We start from the raw sequence: 25977 nt of genomic DNA on the forward strand, positions 1-25977 counted from the left end.
AAATCTTTATAAATTGTCTTTTCCATTTATTCTCCACAATCTGTACTATTATACTGTACCTAGCAGTGAATCCCTCACCTGAAGAACTTACTATACCACCTCGGTTAGCTAGCCACAACCAATGGGTAACACATCCAAATCTTTAAAGGGGTTGTACCACAACTGAATCTACAATCCATAAAATAGGTGATTAAAGTCTGATCGATGGGGGTCTCACCACTGAGACCCTGACGATTCCAACAACAGGGGTCCTGTGTACTTTTCTTCTTCTCACTGAGATCAGTGCATCTTCTACAGTGAGGAGGAAATTGAATGGAGTAGCGATCGCACATGTGTAGCACTGCTCCATTAATTTTCCATTGGACGGCTGGAAAAACCCAAGCGCTTGTACTCGTCTATCTCTGTCATCTTCATTGAAATTAATTGAGCAGCACCACGCATGTGCAACTGCCACTCCATTAAATCTCAAAGCCACTGGTGGAGGCAGTGACGAGAAGAGGGGGACACAGGACTCTCGTTCTTGGGATTGATGTCGGTCTTAGCCGTTAGACCCACACTGGTCAAACTTTTATCAGCTATTGTATGGATAGGTGATAAAAGTGAATTGTGGTACAACCCTTTTAACCTCCAGAATGTTCTAGAGATTTCATTGTGTCTGTCACATACTACTACCATCAGCACTTCCACTAGAATGACAGAGAGAGAGAGCAAGATGACCAATGTTCCTCCATAGTGAAGCAATAATAATCTAACAATAGGTAAGTTGGTTGTTCTATTATTTATTATTGCCTCTTAATTTTTCTACACAATTTTAACCAAGTTAAGGAAATAGGAACACTACAAATGTGCAGCGCAGGGGTCCTCGTTAGTCTTGTTGGGAAGTATATTTGGGGTTCATACAACCTACTTCTTCAACTTTTTAAGAGTCAAAGTCACATATGTGGTGACAGTTGGTAAAATCACTTCTGTGGTCAAGAAATCTCCTTGTTGTGACTACATGGAACAAAAATGTATTGAATTACTTTTCACTTTAAATGCACAAAAATAATCAAGAATAGTCTTTTCAGCTTACCTTAGACAGTCCGCCTACCTCCAAATAGAAGCAGATGACAAATACATTCCACGCCACCCAAAATGCTGTCCAGACTGTGTACTGGGGAGAAAAAATGTAGACTTTCTTAACATAACCGTAAGTAATTATAAACAATAATAACATATGGTAATATCTATTGTCCTCCTTTTGATAACCACTTGGACTATGGTTATATAGTTTGTGGCATCTACTAAGGCACTGTTCACACAAGTGTTAAGGCTTCCATTTACAATAGCTACCAGTAAATCCCTATCGAATTCATTGACCATAATAGGTCAGTCAGGTTTTAGTGAAGTCAGTCCTTAGCAGACTGCATTATTTCTTTCTACTAAATATACTGGACAGTCTTATGGAAACCAAGATAAATTACCTTACAATAAATGTGAATGCAAGCAAAGCAAGAACAAAGAATACTTCCACCATATTATATAAGGAACTAAAGGCCCTCTTGCACAGGCTAATATTTGGGCATAATCTATTCATAGGAAGGCTTGTTTTCCTGACACTTGGCCCATGTGAAGCTATACACAATCAGCCAACGAATGAGAAAATACTCATTCATAAACTGATTGAGTGATTTATGCCACCAGAAAAAACATTGCTTAAAGCAGTAGCTCTACCTGTGTGAATAGAGATGAGATGCCGAGAATAATTTTTAAAAGCACATGCAGTTGCTGGCACTCTAATGAAGAAGGAAATTTCTGATCCCGACTGGTTGCCAGTCGTTCATGTGGCTGCTACACAGAATACCATAGTAATTACTTTCGGGCAATACAGCATTAGCGTTCAGTGTAGGGCAGCTGGGATGGGAGCTTTTCTTCTTTATTAAGGTGCTCGGTAAGTACTCATCATTGCAAGTAGGCCACCACCCCTTAAAAAAATAAAGTAATCCAAATGAATGGGGATCATATGAAGAATCATGTGTCCCCCATACTGGCCTGTGTAAAAGGTCACTTAATTGAGCATCAATCTCTATGATCAGCACTCTTTAAAAGATGTATTTGCCCATGTAAAAGGGCACTTACTATTGACGCAATTTCATAATACAGATATAATCGCTAAAGTGGCACCAATGATGGAACTTCAGTTTCTACTGGGTTTTCCACTTTATGATCATACGATCAAAAAGATTTGATTATCTTCAGGGCTTAGTCACATGGGTGCATCCGGGTGCCGATGCGCCCTTGTTACTGCACGAAGAAGATGGCCGCACTGCAGATGCGGACAACTCTCCGCACCCCTGGAAGAAAGAACACATGACCGGCAATGGAGCCTGTCATGTGTTCTTTCTTCCAGTGATGTGGAGAGTCGTCCGCACCTGCAGTGCGGACGTCTTATCCTGCAGTAACACAGGCGCATCGGCGCCCGGATGCGCCTGTGTGACTGAGCCCCCTCTCTCACATAAGTGGTTGCTGAAAGTCGAAAAATTATTTATTCAAGATTGTCCATGCCGAAGAATTTGCATGAAGTTTGGATGTAGCCTAGAAAGATACACTCTTTGTAAAAAAAAAATCAGGCCCCTAGAAGGAGTTGTCATTTTGCTACAAAACTTGGCATGCACTCTGGCAGATATACAAATGATTAGAGTTGCGGTATAATTAGATGAACGATCTTGCCAACTGAATGTGTAATAGTGGTTACATCCTTGACCTATAAAAATGCTCTCGGAAGCTACTTGCATGTAGTAGACCTCTTTTCCACTTGGGAAGAGCTTTTTTGACCACTAGAAATGCTTCTACGACACAATCAAAGAGATTTGCCCAGTTAATGAAGTCTGAGAGGGGGCGCACTATTGGAATACGAGAAGCTGGATGGTCATATTGACAAATTTTCCACCAAGTGGGTTGTTCTAACCAGACTGCTAGGAGGTGTTGAGACCAGTGGATGCGTGAAACCACACACACAAGCTGACCAGGCTCAGGACACCCTTAACAGACCACCAGTAGAGGATCATGAGCAGCTCCAACTATTTTGTTGTCCACCATCCAGAGACAGGTGGCACCATCATTACACCCCTGAGTCTGTCGGGAACCATTTCCAAGTGCTTGGCTGAAGGACATTTGATCTCATCGCGCTCATTACATGTACTACCTTTGACACTCAAACACTGTCATCTCTGCTTGCAGTGATGTAGTGAAAGATGAAACTAGACTGCTACAGATTGAAACCAGGTCTACTTCAGCAATGGACCCAAGTTTAGTTTAGACACTGATGACGGCCATGTTTAAGTCTGAAGATTTAGGGATGAGCTCCTCAATCTTACTTTTGCTGTGGAGCAGCAAACTGCCCCCACTGCAGGAGTGACGGTCTGGAGAGCTATCAGATATGACAGTTGGTCACCCCTAGTAGTAGTACAAGGAACAATGACAGCTTAGTAATATGTTCACAACATCATGCAACCACATGTATTGTCTCCATGGCGGGGCTTCCAAGAGGCATTTTCTAGCAGGATAATGCTTGGCTGCACACAGCAAGGGTGTCACAGGAACGCCGCCACAACTTTGCCACACTTCTGTGGCTTGCCCAGTTGCCATATTTATTGCCAATAGACCATGTATGGGACCATGTGGGACTGGGACACCGTAGAATCAAAGAACCATAGAGTTGAAAGAGACCTCTAGGGTCGTCGGGTCCAACCCCCTGCTCAATGCAGGGTTTACTAAATCATCCCAGAGGGATGTCTGTCCAGACTCTGTTTGAAGACTTCCATTGAGAGAGAACTCACCACCTCCCGTGGTAACCTGTTCCACTCATTCATCACCCTCACTGTCAGAAAGTATCTTCTAATATCTAATCTGTGTCTCCTCCCTTTCAATTTCATCCCATTGCTTCTAGTCTTTCCAACTTTGACAGCCTACGAGTTTGCATGATCTAGAGGCTCAGTTACAGCAAAAGTGGAGTGATATTCCACAGAATACCATACGGAACCTGTATGCCTCCATGCCAGCCACATCAAAACTTGTATCCAAGCTAGAGGGGGGACTAGAGCCTCTCTTCAAATGCTCAAGTTTTCTGCAATAAATTATCCTTCTGCCCTGATGTTGCAATCACTTACTCACATCAAAGTCACGCATATAAAATGTCATTCCATTCTGACAACTCCATCTAAGGCATGGATTTTTTTGATAATGAGTGTATTTCTCACTGTACCCTCAACATAAGTCTGATTGAGCTTTTTAGGCTACTTTCACATCAGCAGCGGTGGTTCCATTTTTCTGCTCCATTTTCCTGGTCGAACGGGTCTGTCTTATGATGGAACCGAACAGCACCGAACAGACTCCATTGACTAAAATTCGATCTGTTCGGTTTTTGCTCAGCTGCCCAGCATGCAGTTCTACTTCTTACGGTATTTTGTGCCAGATCTTGGATGGAACCTTCAAACGGAAGTTCCAGCGCAAATATGAACCGGGCTTTACTATTATATAAGGAAGGGACAAATTATTCAGCAACTTTCCATTTTGGGAAAGAAATAGATTATTTTAATTATTATTAAAAGGATACTATTATTTGCTCTGTAATTCCTGTAAGTGTGATCACCTACACACATTTAATGGTTTTATAGCAGAAAACCTTTCATATAGAACAAATGAAATTCACATTATTTCAAATAAAATATTCATTTCTACTTAATTATATATTGCTAATGTAATTTCCCTTGTGGTTAGTACAGATTTCAATTGAATATTAGAACTATTATGAATAAAGTATATTCACTTACGTTCCTAGCCAGAATTTCTGATTAACAATTGAAGTAGTGTATGCTGAAAATGTGAGCAAGCATTTATTCACTTCAGTCAGTAGATAATGCAATGGTAATATCATAAAATTCCTCCTCGTTCCTAAGGGTGCATTTGCATAGGCAATGTTCCTGCAAGATTTCTGTGTGTTGCGCAATGCACAGAAGTCACACGGAAAAAGAATCCATTGTTTTTAATGGGTGGGATTGTTCTCTCGCATCGGCGTGAGAAGAATAGATACAAGAGAAAAATTGCAGCATGTCCTATTTTTACACGATTCTGTTGAGGAATCATCCCTTTCATCCCTATTGGAGTAAAAAAAAATATCACATCGCACTCCCATGTACATGCAAGTTTCATGTGAGTGTGATGCTGTTAGTCTGGTCCAAAGAAGTCTATGGGCATGTTAAGGGCGAAGTTGAATGAGCGTTTTTTTCGCGTGCCTATGTGCGCAAAAAAAGCATGTCTGATAGAACCAATGGTTCCCATGTAGTGTTCACATGTCCATCTTTTACAGGCGCAAAATACTTGTACCTGCAAAAGACAGGACATCAGATGAGTCCTCTCATCACTGAACACTGTGACAGCTCAGCCAATCAGAGGCAGCACTCAGCCATTCATTTATTCAATTAAAAGGTTTATTCCATGAAAAACAATATTTATAGTTAAATCTAGCCCATAATTAAAAAGATTTGTTTGCATTTACACATATGAAAACAAAAATGTTATATCCCCAAATATTCCAGGACCAATTTTAGAGTAGTGTCATCTGCTGTTTCTATTCTGTGACCAACTGAGCAATTGTTCTAAGGTGGTCACACCTGCTCAGTCTGGCTGCTCCCTCTACTCCACTGGGTATGTGAAGGGATCCCTGGTGTGTAAAGAGCTCTATGGTGTGGTGAGCGGCTGCTGCTGAAGTTGCTGCACCTTCCCTGATGTCAGAAGAAATGCTGAGCAAGCAATGAGCGTGAGGGTTCAGTCACACGGGCGCATTGGCGCCCGTGTGACTGCAGGAAGGAGACGGCCGTACCTGAAGACGGATGTCTCTCTGCAGCGCCGGGAGAAAGAACATGTGACCGGCTTCATTGCTGGTCATGTGTTCTTTCTTCTGTGCTGCAGAGAGACGTCCGTCTTGAGGTACGGCCGTCTTCCTCCTGCAGTGAGGGCTCAGTGACACGGGCTGCAGTAACACTGCAGAGAAGACTATGTGTGACCAGCTTAGAGAAATTATTGCTGGGGCTTGAACACGAAAAGGCTCTTCTGTGGAGGCGACAGATAGCACAGTTCTTACATTAGCTATAGAATATCTGGGGATAGAATTTTTTTTAGTAAGCATAAATACAAAAATCTTTATAATTATCGGCTGGATTTAATTATGAAAACAATATTTTTTGTGAGACAACCCCCTTAACAAAGAAAGACATTTTTTAATCTAACTGATGAAGTTCATTGCACGGTCTTCTAAACATGACTAATCAAGAGGGTATTTATGTTACAGTATATTTTATATAGCTAAAAAATCTATACATTTACAATTTTTTTATCTTTATTCAGTATGTAATACAGTAAAAAAGGTGTAAACTTACCACTACTATGTATCGCGGTCTGTACTGTATAGTGCCAAATAATCCCAATATTACAACTATTATATGAAGAAAATTTGCAAGGATTGGGGCCCACTGATATCCAAGAAAGTCAAATATTTGCCTCTCCAACGCTGCCAGCTGTAAGAAAACAGAATCGAGTTAATCCTGAAAATTACCTGGAACATTAACTTGGGTTGTACAGTACTGTGTAAAAGTTTAAGGCAGGTGTGGAAAAAATGCTGCAAAGTACAAACTTTATTCCAACTTTATTCTGCAGCAGGACAAACATCCATCCAATGTCATTAAGAACTATCTTCAGTGTAAGGGCGCCTACCCACTGGCGTTGCCGATTTTCGTGCGTGAAAAACGCAGCGTTTTCCGCGGCGTTTTTTGCGGCTTTTTCGTTAATTTCCATTGACAATCATGGGTGCATTAAGAGAAAAATAAGGAGACATATGCAACTGACAGTTCCTATGTTAAAAATTGCAACGGACCGGAAAAAAAAACCGGAATGGACAAGAACACATTCTATACTAATTGCTCTTCAGAAAAAACGCAAAACGCAATTTAGCATCGCAGGGAAAAAAAAATGCCAGTGGGTAGGCGCCCTAAGGGTGCCTACCCAGTAGAGTTTTTTTTTCCCTGCGAAATTTGCAGCATTTTTTTTCTCTGCAGGGGTCTATGGGACTTGAATGTTAAAATCGTGATCGCGCAAAATCGCAATTTACCGCGATTTCGCGGTTAATTGCGATTTTGCGCGATCGCGATTTTAACATTACAAGTCCCACAGACCCCTGCAGAAAAAAAAATGCTGCGAATTTCGCAGGGAAAAAAAGACTCTGGTGGGTAGGCACCCTAAAGAAGAACAAGGAGCCCTGGAAGTGATGAGATGGCCCCCACAGAGTCCTGATCTCAACATCACCCAGTCTTTCTGGGATTACATGAAGAGACAAAAGGATTTGAGTAAGCCGACATCCACAAAAAACGTTCTGTGGTTAGTTCTCCAAGATCTCTGGAACAACCTCCTTGCTGAGTTCCTTCAAAAACTGTGTGCAAGTGTACCTAGAAGATTTAATGCTGTTTTGAAGACAAAGGGAGGTCACACCAAATACTGATTTGATTTACATTTCTCTTTTGTTCATTCACTTCGCATTTTATTAATTGATCAAAAAACTATTAACCCCTACTTTTTAAATCATTCTTACTTTGCAGCATTTTTGTACATAATAATGTGATATAATGCAAAGCAATGAAAAGAATAGTAGATAATTGGCTGTTGCAATTGTTAAACAGTAAGCAAGATAAATGACAGTACTTTATTATTTTCCACACCATTGAAATGGCTCGAAGTTCTTTTTAGGTCCCCTGGAGTATTGATCAGTGAGCCTTGCTGCTGAGGCCACATTGGAGAGATTAGGAGTTTATATTATATTGCTTGTACATTGAACTCAATAATAAAATCCTATGTATTATGCTCCCGAAGTCACCAGCATTGTAGCTGCAGGCAGGAAGAAAGCGCTGCTGTTCCTGGATCAACATTACATTGTTGGAAAACTATAAACTAGATCCCCTTAATGTCTTCTTGTGCAACAGCATTGTTACACTATGGATTTAATTAGGCTTTTTACTAATAAAAAACCTCTTTAGGCTGCGTTCACATGTCACATTAGGGCAGACGACACAGGAATCAGGCTACGATTTGCCACCAGGCTTGCAAAGCTATATATGCTTTTATTTTTACAAATAAATTTGAGGATTAAGTTGCCGTAGAAGCTTCTGTTCATAGATAAGCACTATGCAGTTATTCCGAAATGTTGGAAATCTAACTGACTCTATCTAAGAGTAAGCTTAACGCTAACGGGAGTGGGGTATGCTAACAATCTGTAATAAATCACCAAGATCAGCAACACACTTCAATTGTAGAACACGTGGTAGTTTCACCAAACATTTCAGCCCGACAAATAGTGTCAATACCTTATCCGTAACTGGCAGATTAATATGTGTCCACTGGTGTTGGCTCCAGCTTGCATATTTTAACTGGCAAGCTGGCATTTAAGTCACTCCCTGTGTGCATACGTTGAGTCTTTTCCTGAGGGCCTACCTCACTTACATATCTCCAGTGTTTGGGGCACTAAAAGTGGCACTTATTGTGTAGGGCCTATGGGGAGCACAAGAATAGGGAATACTATTTCTGTGCGGGCAACCTCAGCTTTCATCATTTATATCAGGGGCACTATGAATGAGGAGATCATATAGAGATTTGTAAAATGAAGCCAGGTGGATGGAAAATTGTGGAGTCAAAGATGCCTATGTCATATTCCGGAGATACAAGTTGTGACCCGGAGAAGTCATCATGCTGGTCTGGGACAGATGGAGAAGAAAAGGGAAAGTTAATGACTCCAGTCAGAGACAACGTCACCCGTGATCACTGGATATAATGGTACTATAATCACTAGTATGGTCTGCACTGCACCTTTGTAGAGCTGATATCTATCATTATATGGTCACTAAATGGGCAGGTAATAATGGTCTTTGTATCATGTTTTTCAGCCACACTATTATGATATTTTGTGGTCACAGTCTGGGAGTATTAACTGGCCCTCATATAGCTTTGTTATTGATCTTTGCAGTGCTCTTTATTCAGTGATAGTATCTCATGTTGGTATTAATCACTATGTGGCGGTATTATTTTGCCCTCATATAGTGTTATTGGCAATACTGATCTTCGTATTGGTACTCAGTAAAAGTATGGTATTAGTCACTATGTGGTGGTTATATATGGTCAAAGTAGGGTGGTATTATTTAGCTGTTATGCGGTGTTACTATTGGTAATATTAGCCTTGCTATAGTGGGTTTTGTTAAGTGATAGTGGAGGTAATTGTACGAGGCATGACAATCGCATCGATTTTGCATATGTGTTTCTTTTTCAGTAAAACAAGAGATGTTTGGTTCCATGTCAGCGAGTAGATTAAAAACGTAAAGTAGTCATGTAGATATCATACCTTTAAATAGGCAACATTTTAACAAAGTCAAATCGTTTAAATAAACGTAATTAATGTTTATTCCATCATTTTTTTTAAACCCACACTACTAAGAATAGCAAAGAATTATTCCCTGTGCATCTAATATTGCAGAGCAATGTATTACGCTGTTCTGAAGGCACAATAATGACAGCTGCAGCTGCAATTACCAGCGTTGGCCACTACACAGGGAATGAAGCTATCTGCTTCCATTCCATATACTGTGCTGTGGTGCTGCCAGCACACACCCAAACGGCTAATCATCCACCATTTGGGGCCCTGGCCGATCAACTATTGATGACTTATTTTGAGGATGGGTCATCAATAGTAGCTCCCCGAAAACTCCTTTAATGTAAACCTCCAGTCCTAACATGTTTTGTACTTTGTAGAAAATTTGCTGCAGCAAGCAATGCATGCTGCATAGACTTCTCCCCTCCTTCCGCCTTCGTGGCTGCGGCTGGCAGAATGCTGACCCCTTCCTACTTGAGTTTACCCCACTTGCTGTTGATTTGGGACCAACTATAACATGGAGCCACATTTTTTCCTAGGGCCACTTTGGGTTTCCAATCCACCCCTGCACTTAATACCCCTTTGAATACAGTTCATTCAGTCACTAAACCATGGGAAGAATTTAAACAGTCATATCCTTTCTCTAGGACAAGTAACAAGGAAGACTTTAGCGAGACCTATGACAACTCTAAAGAACTCCATTAGGGTATGTTCAGATGAGTGGATCCTAGTTAGGGTGGATTCATATATGGCATAAACATCCACCAGCAACAGATGCACCACAAAATGCGCATGTCTTACATGTGGATTCAATGCTTTTTAATGATGTGGAAATGCTGCACCATCTCCCCACTACATCTGCACTCAAATTTGCATCAAAATCCATATGTAACACAAGTGAATTTGTTGGTAGTGGATGTTATGCCACATGTGAATCTACCCTACTTGGGATAACTGAGACTGTGCTTTGTTGCCCAAGTGCTACAGTATACCAGGCACAGTTTTGATTTTGAAAGTATCTCAATTGGCATTTCAAGTTTAGTTATCCAAACAGAATGTCCTAGACTCTGATTTCAGCTGGGAATAGATCCTATGATTTGACCAGATCAAAACTGAGTTTATGAAAAAAAAAACATACATTAGTGAATTTATAAAATGCAGCAGTTTTCTGGCGCAGAAATATCGCACATTATGGCACATGCTCTTATTATGTAAAAAATTGTGACTTTTTAGTTTTTATGCCACACTTGCCTGTTTGCCACACAGTGGGTTTAGTTTTGCATAAGGGGTGAGGCTTCCTACAACTCAACACATTTACTATAATTTATGCTGGCAAATGATGTAAATTGTGGTGCAAATTTATGTCAGCTCAAACCAAATCTGTTTTCATGTAAGTGAATTGCTGTCCTGCAACACTGCTGCTGTAGCAAAAGTCAGGCTGGTCTCTGCTTTCCCTGGCATAATCAGCTGTTTGGCATGTGTGCTGGGAACAGGACTCGGACTGATCAGCTGATCAGGGCTGGTGTGCTTGTGCATGGAAGTAATTTCTGCTGGAAACACACAGCTCCATTCCCACTGAATAGCTCAGCTTGGTATTACAAGCAGATCCCCCATTTGGTTCAATAGCAACTGTGCCAGAGCAGTGGGTAGTGATGAGTAAACTTTGGAAAAGTTAGATTCAGCAAGTCCACCAAACTTTTACAAAAAGTTCAGTTTGGTCCAAATTAGTTCAAACCGAACCAGAAGTTCACCCAAACGCCCTGTAAAACTCTCTGACAGTGTTATACACTAATTTGCAGGACTAGTTTTGAGCAAACTGAACCAGTAGAACCCTGTTTTGGGTAGAAGTTTGCTAAAAGCTTGGTTTGGGTTTATGCAGAACCAAACTTTTAGAAAAGTTCGACCTGAAACCAAGTTCTATCGGTTCGGTTCGCTCAACATTAGCAGTAGCAACGGGGCTGGGTACTTTCGGCAGAAATCACCTCTGTGCGCAAGTGTGCCAGCCCAGTGAACAGCTGATCAGCGATGCTCCAAAACGGTGGACTCACACCAATCTACTATTGATATCCTACTAAAGGATAGTCCATCAATAGTTAAAAGTTGCACAAACCCTTTAGGAAATGCCTGTCTTGAAAAGTCAGAAGCATAATGCTTGACGGATTAGTCCTTCGCCTGAGTGTCCTACGCATACTTCTATACAAGCGTTATGCTTATACTATTGGTTCCTTTTATTTTAACATGATCAATAACCTTGCCTAAGTACAAACCACTAACTTTCCATTAAAGAGCTGCATTGTGTGGCATCCTATAAAGGTGTTCATCCTGTTAGTTTCTTACAGATATAATGAAAAATAATGCATTTTCCCCTCCATTTAAGATGTATTCCTGCAAATCTTTTGTATTCACTAGAGAGTTTGTAAAATGAAAATAAAGCATTAGTCAGCAGCATGAAAGTCAGCATGCCATAATATAGGGACAATGTAAATGTTAATTACGCTCTGTAGTGCTAATGTATCATTTGCTAAGTCTCATTGCTTTTCTTATAACGAGCTGCTTAATCAGTCAAAATGAAAACTTTGCATCTCTGATCAAAAGCATGTTCTGAAAGAAGAAACAAACTTATGCATAGCAATTATGTATCCAATACCCAGCAATGTCACCATGCGCTCTTCTATCAGCATGTAATTTATACAGGAAGGGACACACACATTGCATATTTGGAGAAGTAGTTGATATTTTACCCCTGAGAGATTTTTCCCTTCCCTACAGCTGTTAGAACCATTGGTGAGTCATTAAGTGATCCTGATTCATTGGGGAACATTTAATAAGGCTGGCATTTCATTCACCAGTCTGAGGGGGGTTTCACACACAAAATACCACTGCAGTTCAGAAGTGGATACCAAAAGTTTGGGAAATTTTACAGAAAGGACTTCTACTTCTCCTTCCTACTGGATGCACATCTGGCTTTGGCTCAAAAAATTGTTCTGGTGTTTTTCTAATATGCACTATATGTGAAACCACCTTAACCCAATTCTGACCAAGTGCCATACATGTAAGGTGTTTGGTCCGAACTTTAAACCAACGCCATTATACATATTTGGCACAGGTTTAAAGCTCCTGCAGTCTAGCGGGAGCAGAGCAGGTGCTCAGCTGTCAAAGGCAGCCCGAGACTCTGAGGAGAAGACAGAAGTGCTTTCTTCCCCTGTAAGGCTGCATATTTGTGCTGCATATAGAGATACACTAGTCCTGATGATAACAATAAAAGAGAATTGGATGTTTTCACCATTTACCTGTCTGCCGGAGTGATTCCGTCTACCCAGGGACCACACGGCACCTTATTACTACTACGCCCTCCAGCTACAGACACCAAATACCATCATTGTCCCTCTGGCATTACAAACTTTTACCATCTTGGTATGAATTTGTAGTTGCAGCCAGATGGGAGGTAGAGATGATTGGCGCCGTGACATAACAGCAAGAGGGTTCAAGTAAGAACTACCGATCACATCATCCACAACCACCAGGCCCACAGCTACTGCACACAGCTACAGCAATTGGGGACAAACATGCCGCAAGATGCCATATGAAACATGCCTTCCCGTATCGCATCTTGCATCCAAGCAAGAAGTGGTACAACAGGGTACTAGAGCCTCTATGCCTACCAATATCACATCTTGTATCCAAGCTAGAAATGGAACAACAGGTTACTAGAGCCTCTTTGCCCACCCATATCACATCTTGCATCCAAGCTAGAGGCAGCCCAACCGGGTACTAGAGACTCCATGCCTGTCTGTATTACATCTTGCATCAAGCTAGAGGTGGTACAACAGGGTACTAGAGCTTCCATGCCTGCCCATATCACATCTTGCATCCAAGCTAGAGGTGGTACAACATGGTACTAGAGCCTCCATGCCTGCTTGTATCACATCTTGTATCCAAGTTAGAGGCGTCACAACAGGGTACTAGAGCCTCCTTTCAAGTGCCCAGTTTTCCAGAATAAATTATCCTTGTAATCATTTACTTATATCAATGTTACAATTACACATATAAAGTTTCATTCGATTCCGACAACCCCTTCTAGGTGCTTGATGTTTTTGACAACAAGTGTACATACCGTCCTAGCTAGGTCTGGTACTACAGCTCAGGCCCATTGATTCTACTCGTCAATGGGGGTCTATCAAAGGTCTATCAAAGGCTTCCACATCTTTTCTTTTTTTTTCTCAAGCTGGTGCTACACATTGGATGAATTTCAGCCCAACCTTACAATTTTGGTGGGACCCACTGACCATCTAAGATGTTGGTGGTGTCCCTATGCTGCTGTCAGGGAAAAGCTTTAGCTGTCAGGTGAAATAAGCCCAACTGTTTTGTTCTAAAGTGAGAAAAACCTATCCCGAGGTATCTGGCACCAATTTACTCCTTACCTTAGCAAAGATAACGTGAGCAGACATAATTGCATACGAGAAATGGTTATTTGTTTCCTTCATTGTTCAGATTCATTCACACAAAAAATTTGAGCATTCTCTTTGAACACAGACAGCTACTGAGCTGCTCAAAAAATATAACTGTCACTAGGTTCATTGATTCTTATTACAACCACTCTTGTCCACTTATATCCGGGGATCTTCCACATGAACGCTTTGGCAGAAAACCAGAAGTAATATGACATACTTTAGATCCCTTCAACGGAAGTTTTGGGCCATTCACACAGATTCAATAATATACACAGCGTGGAGGTATGAGATTCACCATAAGATATCTTTGCATTTTATTTTATATATGTTAATTTTATACAAAATTATGGTTATTGGATGAGAAATTCAATCAGGCTTTATTCATATCTGTATAAAAGAGAATAATTGTAGTTAGTAGGTAATGTATCTAGACATTCAAGGTGATTCAAAAACTAAGTTGCAAAAGTAAGGGTACTTTTACACACTTAAGCGCTCAACAGCTTCCCCACCAGTCATTGCTCGTATGCTATGATCGCTCACTGGATGGAAATGGAGCGTGCCAGAGATCTCTTCCAGCTGCCTGACTCCATTCAGAGTAAACAGGCAGTCGTTCATAAATGATTGACTATCATGTTACATGCGTATTTGCTACCAACTTACTGCGTATTATACATGCAATACACAGTCTAATTACACTCATGCGAGTGAGTCCTAACAGACATCCAGCCAGATGTATCTCAAGGCGTAGTAAAATAGGAAAGCAAGAGTTTTCCATAAGAATTACTGATTAGGAAGTCCTCTGGGCTCCCATTCGGTACCTATTTTTTGTATTGATGTCTCTCTAGTAACTTCATGTAAACAGGGTGTCAAGTTGACTTCATATTGTGCAAAGTGTATAGTAACATAGTATGTTAGGTGGAATGAAGACAATGTCCATCTAGTTCAGCCTATTTCAACACCCCCCACCCCCGCCTTCTCTTGTTGGTCCAGAGGATGGCAAAAAAAAAAAACAAGCATCCATTTAGCTCATTTGGAGGAAATAAAAATCCTTCCTGACTCCATAATGGCAGCCAGAGTAAACCCTGGATCAACATTAGAAATCATCAACCTCGCTGGTCACCTAATGTCTATATCCTGTAATATCATAGCACTCTAGAAAGACATCCAGTCCCCTCTTAAACTACTCTTTAGATTTTGCCATCACCACGTTGTCAGGCAGAGAGTTCCCAAGTTTCACTGCTCTTACAGTAAAGAACCTCCTTCTGTGTTCATGATGAAACCTGCTTTCTTCTAGACGTAGGGGATGCCCTCTTGTTACTGTTGCAGTCCTGGGTATAAATAGATCATGGGAGAGATCCTTGTATTGTCCCCTCATGTATTTATACATAGTCATTTGATCACCTCTTAACCGTCTTTTTTCCAGGGTGAATAATCCCAATTTTGATAGCCTCTCTGGGTATTCTAGTCCTCCCATTCTATTTATTAATTTAGTTTCCCTTCTTTGAATCCCCTCAAGCACTGCAACATCTTTCCTGAGCACCGGTGACCAGAACTGTACACAGTATTCCATGTGAGGCCTGACAAGTGCCTTATATAGTGGTAGAATAATGTTCTCGGACTCGTCCCTCGCCCCTATGCCTCTTTTAATGCACCCCAAAACTTTATTTACTTTTGCAGCAGCTAACTGGCATTGATTGCTCCAGCTAAATCTACAATCCACTAGTACCCCCAAGTCTTTTTCCATATCACTTTTCCCTAGCAGTACCCCATTTAGTGTATATTGGTGACATATGTTTCTCCTGCCCATGTACATAACCTTACATTTATCAATATTGAATTTCATTTGCCATTTTTCTACCCAAGCCCCCAGCTTATCTAGGCCTTTTTGTAGCCGTACATTCTCCTCCTTTGTATTAATTACCTCGTATAACTTTGTATCAAGGCGCTATTCGCCTTGTATAGATGAATAGCGCCTGCAGATCCAGGAGGATTGGAATATTTCTGTAAAAAGTATCAACTTGAGTACAACTTGAGTTCTTCTAGATCGCTGTCTGTGCACCTATATGACATTTCCTAAATATACTCTCAAGAGCAGTCAAATCTTTCTTCTGTTCAAACAAATATCAAAAGCTAGGCTATAATCACTTGAAATTTACAGTTCCAAAACCCTGAGGCTGTGTTACTGAGAGGTGCAACATTTCTGAAGCACCGTACAGAAGCCATATCAAGCATATTAGGAAGACTTCAAATCATTTATATTGCTAATTTCTTTGGAAAAAAAAGGTAACCCTGGGTATTCTTTTACCTCCTGACTCCAAAAGTCCACTTTACTTATTGTTTCGCTATGTGAACAAACATGTCAACAATGTTTAAAATGAATGCACAAGTAAATAGCGCAATGTAAAGAATCTACTTTTCACACAATGCATAATAAAGAGGATCTGTCAATACTACTTCACCCATCAATGAAATGTGTCCAATTGGGAATTATATGTTCCCGTCATGGGCAAAAGCTGCTTTTTGAATATTCAGGCTTTCTGTCCCTTCCCCTCAGACATGCAAATGACTGAGTTCCTAGAAGGCCTGACATAACAGGTCAGTAATTTACATACTGCGATGGAATGGCTTTTTTGGACATAATGCATTTATAAATATGGATAACATACAATATTACATCTCCTCTTTAATAATGCCTATGCTAAAAATCCGCATATGTAAATATACACTACCGTTCAAAAGTTTGGGGTCACCCAAACAATTTTGTGTTTTCCATGAAAAGTCACACTTATTCACCACCATGCATTGTGAAATGAATAGAAAATAGAGTCAAGACATTGAGAAGGTTAGAAATAATGATTTGTATTTGAAATAACATTGTTTTTACATCAAACTTTGCTTTCGTCAAAGAATCCTCCTTTTGCAGCAATTACAGCATTGCACACCTTTGACATTCTAGCTGTTAATTTGTTGAGGTAAGCTTGTGAAATTGCACCCCACGCTTCTAGAAGCATCTCCCACAAGTTGGATTGGTTGGATGGGCACTTCTGGCGTACCATACGGTCAAGCTGCTCCCACAACAGCTCAATGGGGTTCAGATCTGGTGACTGCGCTGGCCACTCCATTACCGATAGAATACCAGCTGCCTGCTTCTGCTGTAAATAGTTCTTTCACAATTTGGAGGTGTGTTTAGGGTCATTGTCCTGTTGTAGGATGAAATTGGTTCCAATCAAGCGCTGTCCACTGGGTATGGCATGGCGTTGCAAAATGGAGTGATAGCCTTCCTTATTCAGAATCCCTTTTACCCTGTACAAATCTCCCACCTTACCAGCACCAAAGCAACCCCAGACCATCCCATTACCTCCACCATGCTTAACAGATGGCGTCAGGCATTCTTCCAGCATCTTTTCATTTGTTCTGCGTCTCACAAACGTTCTTCTTTGTGATCCAAACACCTCAAACTTGGATTCATCCGTCCACAACACTTTTTTCCAGTCTTCCTCTGTCCAATGTCTGTGTTCTTTTGCCCATCTTAATCTTTTTCTTTTATTGGCCAGTCTCAGATATGGCTTTTTCTTTGCCACTCTGCCCTAAAGCCCAAAATCCCGCAGCCGCCTCTTCACTGTAGATGTTGACACTGGTGTTTTGCGGGTACTATTTAATGAAGATGCCAGTTGGGTACCTGTGAGGCGTCTGTTTCTCAAACTAGAGACTCTAATGTGCTTATCTTCTTGCTTAGTTGTGCAACGCGGCCTCCCACTTCTTTTTCTACTCTGGTTAGAGCCTGTTTGTGCTGTCCTCTGAAGGGAGTAGTACACACCGTTGTAGGAAATCTTCAATTTCTTAGCAATTTCTCGCATGGAATAGCCTTCATTTCTAAGAACAAGAATAGACTGTCGAGTTTCAGATGAAAGTTCTCTTTTTCTGGCCATTTTGAGCGTTTAATTGACCCCACAAATGTGATGCTCCAGAAACTCAATCTGCTCACTGGAAGGTCAGTTTTGTAGCTTCTGTAACGAGCTAGACTGTTTTCAGATGTGTGAACATGATTGCACAAGGGTTTTCTAATCATCAATTAGCCTTCTGAGCCAATGAGCAAACACATTGTACCATTAGAACACTGGAGTGATAGTTGCTGGAAATGGGCCTCTATACACCTTTGTAGATATTGCACAAAAAACCAGACATTTGCAGCTAGAATAGTCATTTACCACATTAGCAATGTATAGAGTGCATTTGTTTAAAGTTAGGACTAGTTTAAAGTTATCTTCATTGAAAAGTACAGTGCTTTTCCTTCAAAAATAAGGACATTTCAATGTGACCCCAAACTTTTGAACGGTAGTGTATATAATTGTATAAGATCAAAACAGCACTAGATCTGTGAAATGGTAGCTAAAGGTAAAGTCCCCTGGTGCAAGCACCAAGTCATGACTGACTCCATAGGGTGATGTCACATTGTGATGTTTTCTTGGCAGACTGTTTTTGCGGGGTGGTTTGCCATTGCCTTCCCCAGTCATCTTTTACCCCCCAGCAAGCTGGGTAACTCATTTTACCGGCCTCAGAAGGATGGAAGACTGAGTCAACCTTGAGCTGGCTACCTGAACCATGCAGGGGTTGAACCCACAACCTTCAGGTCGTGAGCGAGAGCTTAGGACTGCATTTCTGCATTTTTACTTAATGCTATCTGCACTAACTCAATTTTATGAATATTACTCAATGCAAGCGATTTGGCTTGGGACTATTTCTGAGGGCAGAACTTGGCGGTCTCTTGGTTTTCACCCTTTAACCCCACCACTTGGGATCCGTTGTAGGGACCCCCAGGAGTAGTCTTATTGCTGCAGCAGCTAATGCAAACTGGTCAGGGCTTACGTAGCACAGTATTGGAGGAGCAGGCAGGAAAGTAGTTAAGATGCAAAGCTACAGTTAAAAACATGGTCGAGATACATAGCTCTGCTACTGAGGTAATGCACAACCTGATATCTACTACCCAGCATGTGAAACACACTCACTCCAGGGACAGGGAAGAAGGGAGAAAGTCAGCGTGGAGTGCAGATAGGCAGAGGAAAGGAGATTTGTGGCATACAGTACATCAGGGTGGGAAATATTAAGGATAACCACTTGCTAACCTCACACAGGCAATAGTAAGGATGTCCTAAGCGACGGACCTCGGTCAATCAACTATTGATGACTTATCCTGATGATAGGTCATCAATAGTATTTCCCTGGAAAACCCCTTTAACCCTTTCCAATCCACTGTCTGATGTCTAAAGACATTATGATTTAAGGCTGTACAGCTTCGATGTTGGAAGACATCCGTGGGGGGGGGGGGGGGGGTTCTCTTACTGTATATTGCCAACCTCTCTGCTATCGGAGCTTATCCAACGTGTCACCTCATGCAGTACTGGCTTTAGCCAGCATATAGCGCCGTTGTATAACGGCAGAAAAAGAGTAAGCCCCCTAGGAAAACCGGGATACAAATTGGATTAGAAAGGGTTAAAGGAACCTGTCACCAAGGTTATGCCGCCTGAACCATGAGCAGCATAAACTCATGTACATTACAGGCATGTATGTCATATTTTGAAACACTGCAACGTTTCAAATAAACATACTTTGTATGTATCATGAGGACGGGGCTGTGCTGGCCTCTCCTCGCCCACGTCATCTACAGTGATATATATCTCTATATACAAAGATGGAGAGTGCCGTCACTCTAGGTGGTCCTCGATGCATCCAGGACCCCGTGACTCTAAACTCCATTTAGAGTGGATCTTCGAAGTAGGTTTCTTCTGCAGCATTTCCTAATAAGACATACCTACCTGTACAGGGTTTATGCTGCCGGCGACTCAGACACCAACAATCTGGTACTCTTTAAAAAAATTGCACACAATTTTTAAAAACCATAAGACCAATATAATTGTCTTAGTGAATGCTTGCCCCTATTTGGAATGTTACCATGTCATGTGTGCATGAGGTTATGTTCATGTGGTTCTAATGCTAAAATTACACCAAAATGCCTAAATTTAGGGTTTTTTGACTGGAATAAATCTGCTATGATCACTCCTACCAACATGTAAAAAGTAGTTCATGTATTGTCTTTGATATGCATGTAGGTGACAAAGTTAGAGGAGCTATTCTTCAACACCAACAAAGTGGTTCCGAGTGGCGTAGTCTTTAAATACCACATGTCATATGCTCTGGAATTAAAGGTCTACCTGAGATGCCGTTGACAATACGATATAGCCTGAGTCTCATATCTAGCCAACCTTACATAAGGAGAACTCTTTTAATGTCACTGCGAGTTTCACAACCACATTTTTTCGCCATGCCACTAAATGTAGCCTTCTGAAGAACTAAAATATAATATATACTTTATGATTATTCCCCTTTAAAACACACAGTAAACATGGACCCATGGAAATAAATGGGATCTGAAGAGCCTGTCATTTTACAGGCCTCTTCATCATCTTAATAGTAGCGAGCCTAATAAATAAATGCAGTAAAAAAGACAAATCGTTAAAAACACCTTTCAAATAAAATGCAGGTACTTAAAGAGAGCAACATAAAAAGTATGCCATCTCAGCAGTTCTGCCTTGGCCTCATAGCAGGGTCATTGCAGACACTGGAAGTAGTGTGCAGCCATCTGTAAAGTGGTAATACAAGCACATTATTTGTATTCTGACCTATTACTTTACATGAAAGTTGGTCTTTTCTTCACCACAAAATAAGTGCCAGTTACTGATGTATTTTCATAGGTTGCACCTTCATGTGACCTTGCATACATTGCACATTCTTGAGATGGCTAGCTTACTATAGATCACACCTGATAAATATAACATTATTGGTCTTATAAAGGCTGCATTCACATGGGGCGGATTTGTTTCAGATTAATAGTACCGATTCCGCAAAAATTTAGATATTGCGGGAAATACAGGACCACATGGATTTGAGTACATGCTGCAGATTTTCAAAATCACAGCATACCCCAATGCGAATAGTGAAATCTGTTGCAAATTTGCAGCAGTCCTTTTCTATAGCTGAATATATTGGTTGTACATAGCCAAAAAAGTGATACTGTACAAGAATCCACCCAGACGACTAGTAGCAGTCGATAACTACTACCATTGTGCTCTTTGTGGACACAGCATGTAACACCCTACAGGAAAGGACAATATCACACCTGCTTTGGGATTCTGCTTCCCTGCTGCATTCAGGAAGCAGGAAAGGCGAATCCCCGTGGCCGAATGGTTCCATCTCAGGATGGAACCGAACAGTGCAGGATGGGCCCCATTGACTATACGGGGTCTGTCCGCTTTCCACTCAGCTGGACGGCTTTTGCACGGAAGAAACAGCATGAATACTTCCAGTATTTTGAGTCGGATCTGCGATGGATGGTTCCAATGCAGATATGAAGCCAGCCCAACCTCTGGAAAGTATTTCATGTCTTGTTGTTCTTCACTATGTATGTGGTCACATGCTGCATATTTTTATTAGATCAGACAGCCTGTGGGTATCGCTCTATTCTTGAAAGATAGTTCTATAGAACATTTGGTTGGTAGGAAGGTGTAGATATACTTTATTATCAGTGATCTAGCGCTTTCACCATTCTGATTGTTCAGCCCCTATGACAGAGCCGATCAATGGAAAAACTAGATATAGAAATGGACAGGCCTTAACCTGCATAATTATTAAAGGGATTCTGTCACCAAGCTTATGACGTTTGAGTAGGGGCTGAGCCCTGAGTCATGGAGGTGGACCATCTAGGAAAAGTCAGCGTCACTCCCGGGTTCTGATGCAGGGTCTCCTTTATCAGGGTGAGCACTCCACTTATAGGTAGGGTCTTCTCGTCTAGAGTCAGTTCCTCCATATTCCTACGTTTTGTGTTTCCTTATACATTTTGTGTTATCCTCGTTTATACAAGTGTGCGTAAAAATTTGTCCTTCTAAGATGTAACTAATATGTCCAGGTCGAACCTAATATATAAGATTTCCAACCCTTCTGTATTAGAGATGTACCTACAAGTACTGGTGCAAAATACTGACATGTGAAATTGGCCGTATATGGGAAGGGAATGAATAATGGAATATTAGAAACTTATTAGAATGATTATATTTAGTGGGATTTTCATAGGCTTCTATAAAAATGCCCCCAAATTTTCCTGAATGCCGTTCAATTCCCTGACAGGTGTATTTCTTGCTGGAGGTATGCTGTACAGCTTTGGACCCCCTCTGATATATGTTGTCCTGGTCCCAATGCCATAGATAATTTACAGTCAGCTGCAGCTGGCCCCCAGGACTGCAATGTTGACTGCGTAGAATGCTTGGCAGTAGTCACTGCGTAGTATGGGCCTTACCCCGGAGTACTCAAGGTGACATATTACAGTTACAAGCTTTTGGCACATAGTCATGCAACATATTAGATTCTACTTATTGCCTTTTTTTAAACTAGCACAGCCAAAAAGCACCTTATGAGTTTAAAAGATATATAATGTTGTAAACAGGGAACATGATATGTGAGACAAGGGAGTATAATAAAGCGGACCTCAGACGTGAGGTATGTGCCACTTTGTCTGCCCAATTCCACAGCTTCAAATCCCTTGTCATCCAGATGTTGATTATGTAGTCAAAAAACGGTAGGAAAACATCTGATGTTCCCATTTAACAGATGGCATTAAAAGGTGTTCATAACTTCTGCTGGCAACTGTCATTGACAACAATACTTTCTGAAAAGTTGTTCTGACTGCTGGAATCTGTACAAAACTTTAGAAGCAAATTTCAAATGGATAAAAAAAAATCACATCATAGGCATAAGCTCATGTATTAATTAAAAGTACATCTTTACAAAGCACAGATGTCACTTGTGTTATTGCTGACCACAGTTAACATTTTGCATGAGAGAGAAAGATAGAAGTTGCTGATTGGTTGCAAAAAAATACTATATAGTAAATGATTGGCATAAATGGCAACAGTCGTTTGCCAGATTATCGGCTATTCTAGCTTACGGGGTGCCATTAGAAACATATATAAAAAAAACATTTAACCCTTTCCAATCCACTGTCTGACCTCTGAAGACATTATGATTTAAGGCTGAACAGATCCGATGTTGGAAGACGTCCGTTGGGGTTCTCTTACTGTATATTGCCAGCCTCTCTGCTGTCGGAGCCTATCTAAAGTGTCACCTCATTACAGTACTAGCTTTAGTCAGAATATAGCGCCGTTGTACACCGGCAGAAAAAGAGTAAGCCCCCTAGGAAAACCAGGATACAAGTTGGATTGGAAAGGGTTAAGGTCTCCATCGCACATACTTTTTGTCTGTTTCAAAATTGTCTCTTGAATGTACATTTTTCCTGGTGTTTTTGAATTTCTGTAAAGTAGCCTATCAAGAGAAACCCTACTAAAAATCTAAAATCCCCAATATGCTTTGTGTGTTAACTGTTCAGTATTTTACTATTGACTTTAAAGAGTTTATCCAGGGACTGTCTTTTTCTTTTCTTTTTCAAAAACTTGCTTTGGGCTCCTTTACAAAGGTGTACTTGTACATGGAAAAAGTGCCTGTGCCGTACGCAGAGAATAGAACCCATTCAATTCAATGAGTTCTTTCTTATTTCCCTTTTTGTGCACACATTTCTGCGCGCACAAAAAAATACAGCATGCTCTACTTTGTGTCCATAGAAATCTATGTGGGGGGTGCGTAAATTCGCATGCAATATGCAAGGAGATGCATAAAACACAGCACAAAACCATGGGGAAAAGAGCACAACTGGACCTCATTAGGCTAAATAGCATTTTAAATTAGGGCAGGGGGTGTTGCGCTCACATATGAACTGGCCCTGCGTGCACAAAAAAGTACATTGTGCAGCCATGCACACAAATCAACCTTGATCATAATGCAAATATGTTGTACTAAAGTGTGCACATTTGCGCATACGCTCCTGTGAAGGAGCCTTTAGTCTGTGCTAGCCAAATAACAGAAGACATACTCACCTTTCCCTGCTGCTTCACTGCTACTTGGTCCTCATTAATCTTTACCTCCAGGAGAGGAGTGTTTACAACCCCGGGTCTTGTGAACACTACAGCTATTCACTGGCTGAAGGGAATCAGTGATTAGCTGCAGCCGTTACATGGCCCTTTGGCATTGGTGCAACCGAAAGTGAAGACTAGCTGAGACCAGCTACAATGGAAATAGCAACTGCAGGGGAGCGGGGAAGTTGTGTATGTCTTCGGTAACTTTTTCTAGCACAGACTGAAGACATTTCTAAAAAAGAATCTGTCTCTGGATAACCCCTTTAAAGGTGCTGTCCCACAAAAAAACTTATCACCTATTCACAGGATGAGTGTGTGATTGTCAGAGGTCTGACCTCTAGGATCCCTTCGATCATGAGAACAAGTGTCCAAAAAGAATGGAGCGGCAGACCAATGCTCCATGGAATAACGGAGGAGCATACTAATACTCCATTCATCTCTACGGGACTGCTGGAGATAGCTGAGTGCCTAGTGTTGACTTCTTTCTTCTAGATGTAGAGGATGCTTCCTTGTTACAGTCCTGGGTATAAACACATCATGGGAGAGATCTCTATATTAACCACTAATATATTTATACATATGTATTAGGTCGCCCCTTAGTTGTCTTTTTTTCAAAGCAAAATGAGCCAAATTTTGATCATCCCTTTGGAAATTGCAGTCCGTCCATTCCATTTAGTACTTTAGCTGCCCACCTTTGAACCAGCTCAACCTCTACTCTGACTTTCTTGTCCACTGGTGATCAAACATGTACACAGTATTCCACATGCTTGTGATTTGTAAACTGGTTTAACTATGTTTCCTTTATGTGTTTCTATGCCACTTTTGATGCCCTTCTTCATTTTTTTTGCCTTAGCAGGAGCTGCCTGACACTGGTTGCTAAAGTTAAAGAGACTCTGCCACCTACTTTTAGCCCAATAAGATAAGCTGAAAGTATATGACCTGCTCAGTCCTGAGATGTAGGTGTTATTTTTCTTTCCCCCGATGTTCTATCGCTGTCAGTGCTGAAAGCCACCACTCAATACATTAAGCAGAATGCTAAGTAGTCATCGTTTCTAATTTTAAAATTGGCGGAGTACTGATCAGCGCCGCTCAATGCACTGAGCACCAGCTTCCAGCAATGACGCCGGAGAAACGATGGAAAGTATAACTCTTACAATCCCGGACTCAGCAGGTCAACTACTTTATAGGGCTAAAAGTAGGTGACAGCGTCTCTTTAAGTTTACCGTCAACTACAATTCCAAATCCTCCCAATTAGAAGTCCTCTTTCATGTTAGCTTTTCCCAGTAACCTTCCATTTAGTAATGTAATAGTAGTTTTGCGTGATTTTCCTGGCCTTGGAAACTCACGTGGGAGTTTTAAACATCATCCTCAACAAGTCTCTGCATTTCACAGGCTAGTTAGCAGAGCGGCCTCTGGCATTTAAAAAGCAAAGTCATTTGCTTCAGTACACATCTTTGTTAAGAACCTGTCTTGACCAGTCAACGTATGACAGGCTCCAGAGAGATAGGCTTGTAAGACTACAATTACTTTAAATGGAACGGACATGGGAGGACTATTGATCCTGGTTTATCTGATAATATGTCAAGATGAGCAACAAGAAAAAAAAAATCGCTGAAAAGAAGTACGCATCCTCCAAATGTTACTCCCTAAAAATCTGAGAATATAACTATTTAGTCTGAAAAGCAAATTTACACTTACACATATAATTGAAATATTCAACAAATTACAAGGTAATTCAAACTTTCAAGAAAGTTTTTGTTTTTGTCCATTTGAGCCTTTTTCTGGACAATAAATCATGGATACACATGGGGGGGCGCTTTTTATTGCTCCAATGCTTCTAAGGGCTCAGTCATACGGGCGCCGATCCGCCCATGTTCCTGGATGATAAAACGGCCGCACCACGTGCGGACGAATCTCCGCATGACCGGCTCCATTGCCAGCCATATGTTCTTTATTCCAGCCAGTGCGGAGATTCGTCCACACCTGCAGTGTGGCCGTTTTATCGTCCAGAAACATGGGCGGATTGGCGCCCGTGTGACTGAGCCCTAAAACGAAAAATGAAGGA

General features: G+C 41.1%; 1 protein-coding gene across 1 annotated transcript in view; it reads right to left on the minus strand.

The window, feature by feature from the left end:
- Positions 1-25977, minus strand: part of NKAIN3 (sodium/potassium transporting ATPase interacting 3) — a 550404-nt gene that overhangs the window by 232756 nt on the left and 291671 nt on the right. The window contains exons 2-3 of the mRNA XM_066579000.1: positions 6417-6554; positions 1073-1153 (exon numbers count right to left, since the gene is read on the minus strand). Coding sequence (XP_066435097.1) covers positions 1073-1153; positions 6417-6554 — 219 coding nt within the window. The remainder of the gene's footprint in view (positions 1-1072; positions 1154-6416; positions 6555-25977) is intronic.

This window comes from Eleutherodactylus coqui, chromosome 9, assembly GCF_035609145.1.
Source record: "Eleutherodactylus coqui strain aEleCoq1 chromosome 9, aEleCoq1.hap1, whole genome shotgun sequence".
In the NCBI taxonomy this organism is placed as follows: Eukaryota; Metazoa; Chordata; class Amphibia; order Anura; family Eleutherodactylidae; genus Eleutherodactylus; species Eleutherodactylus coqui.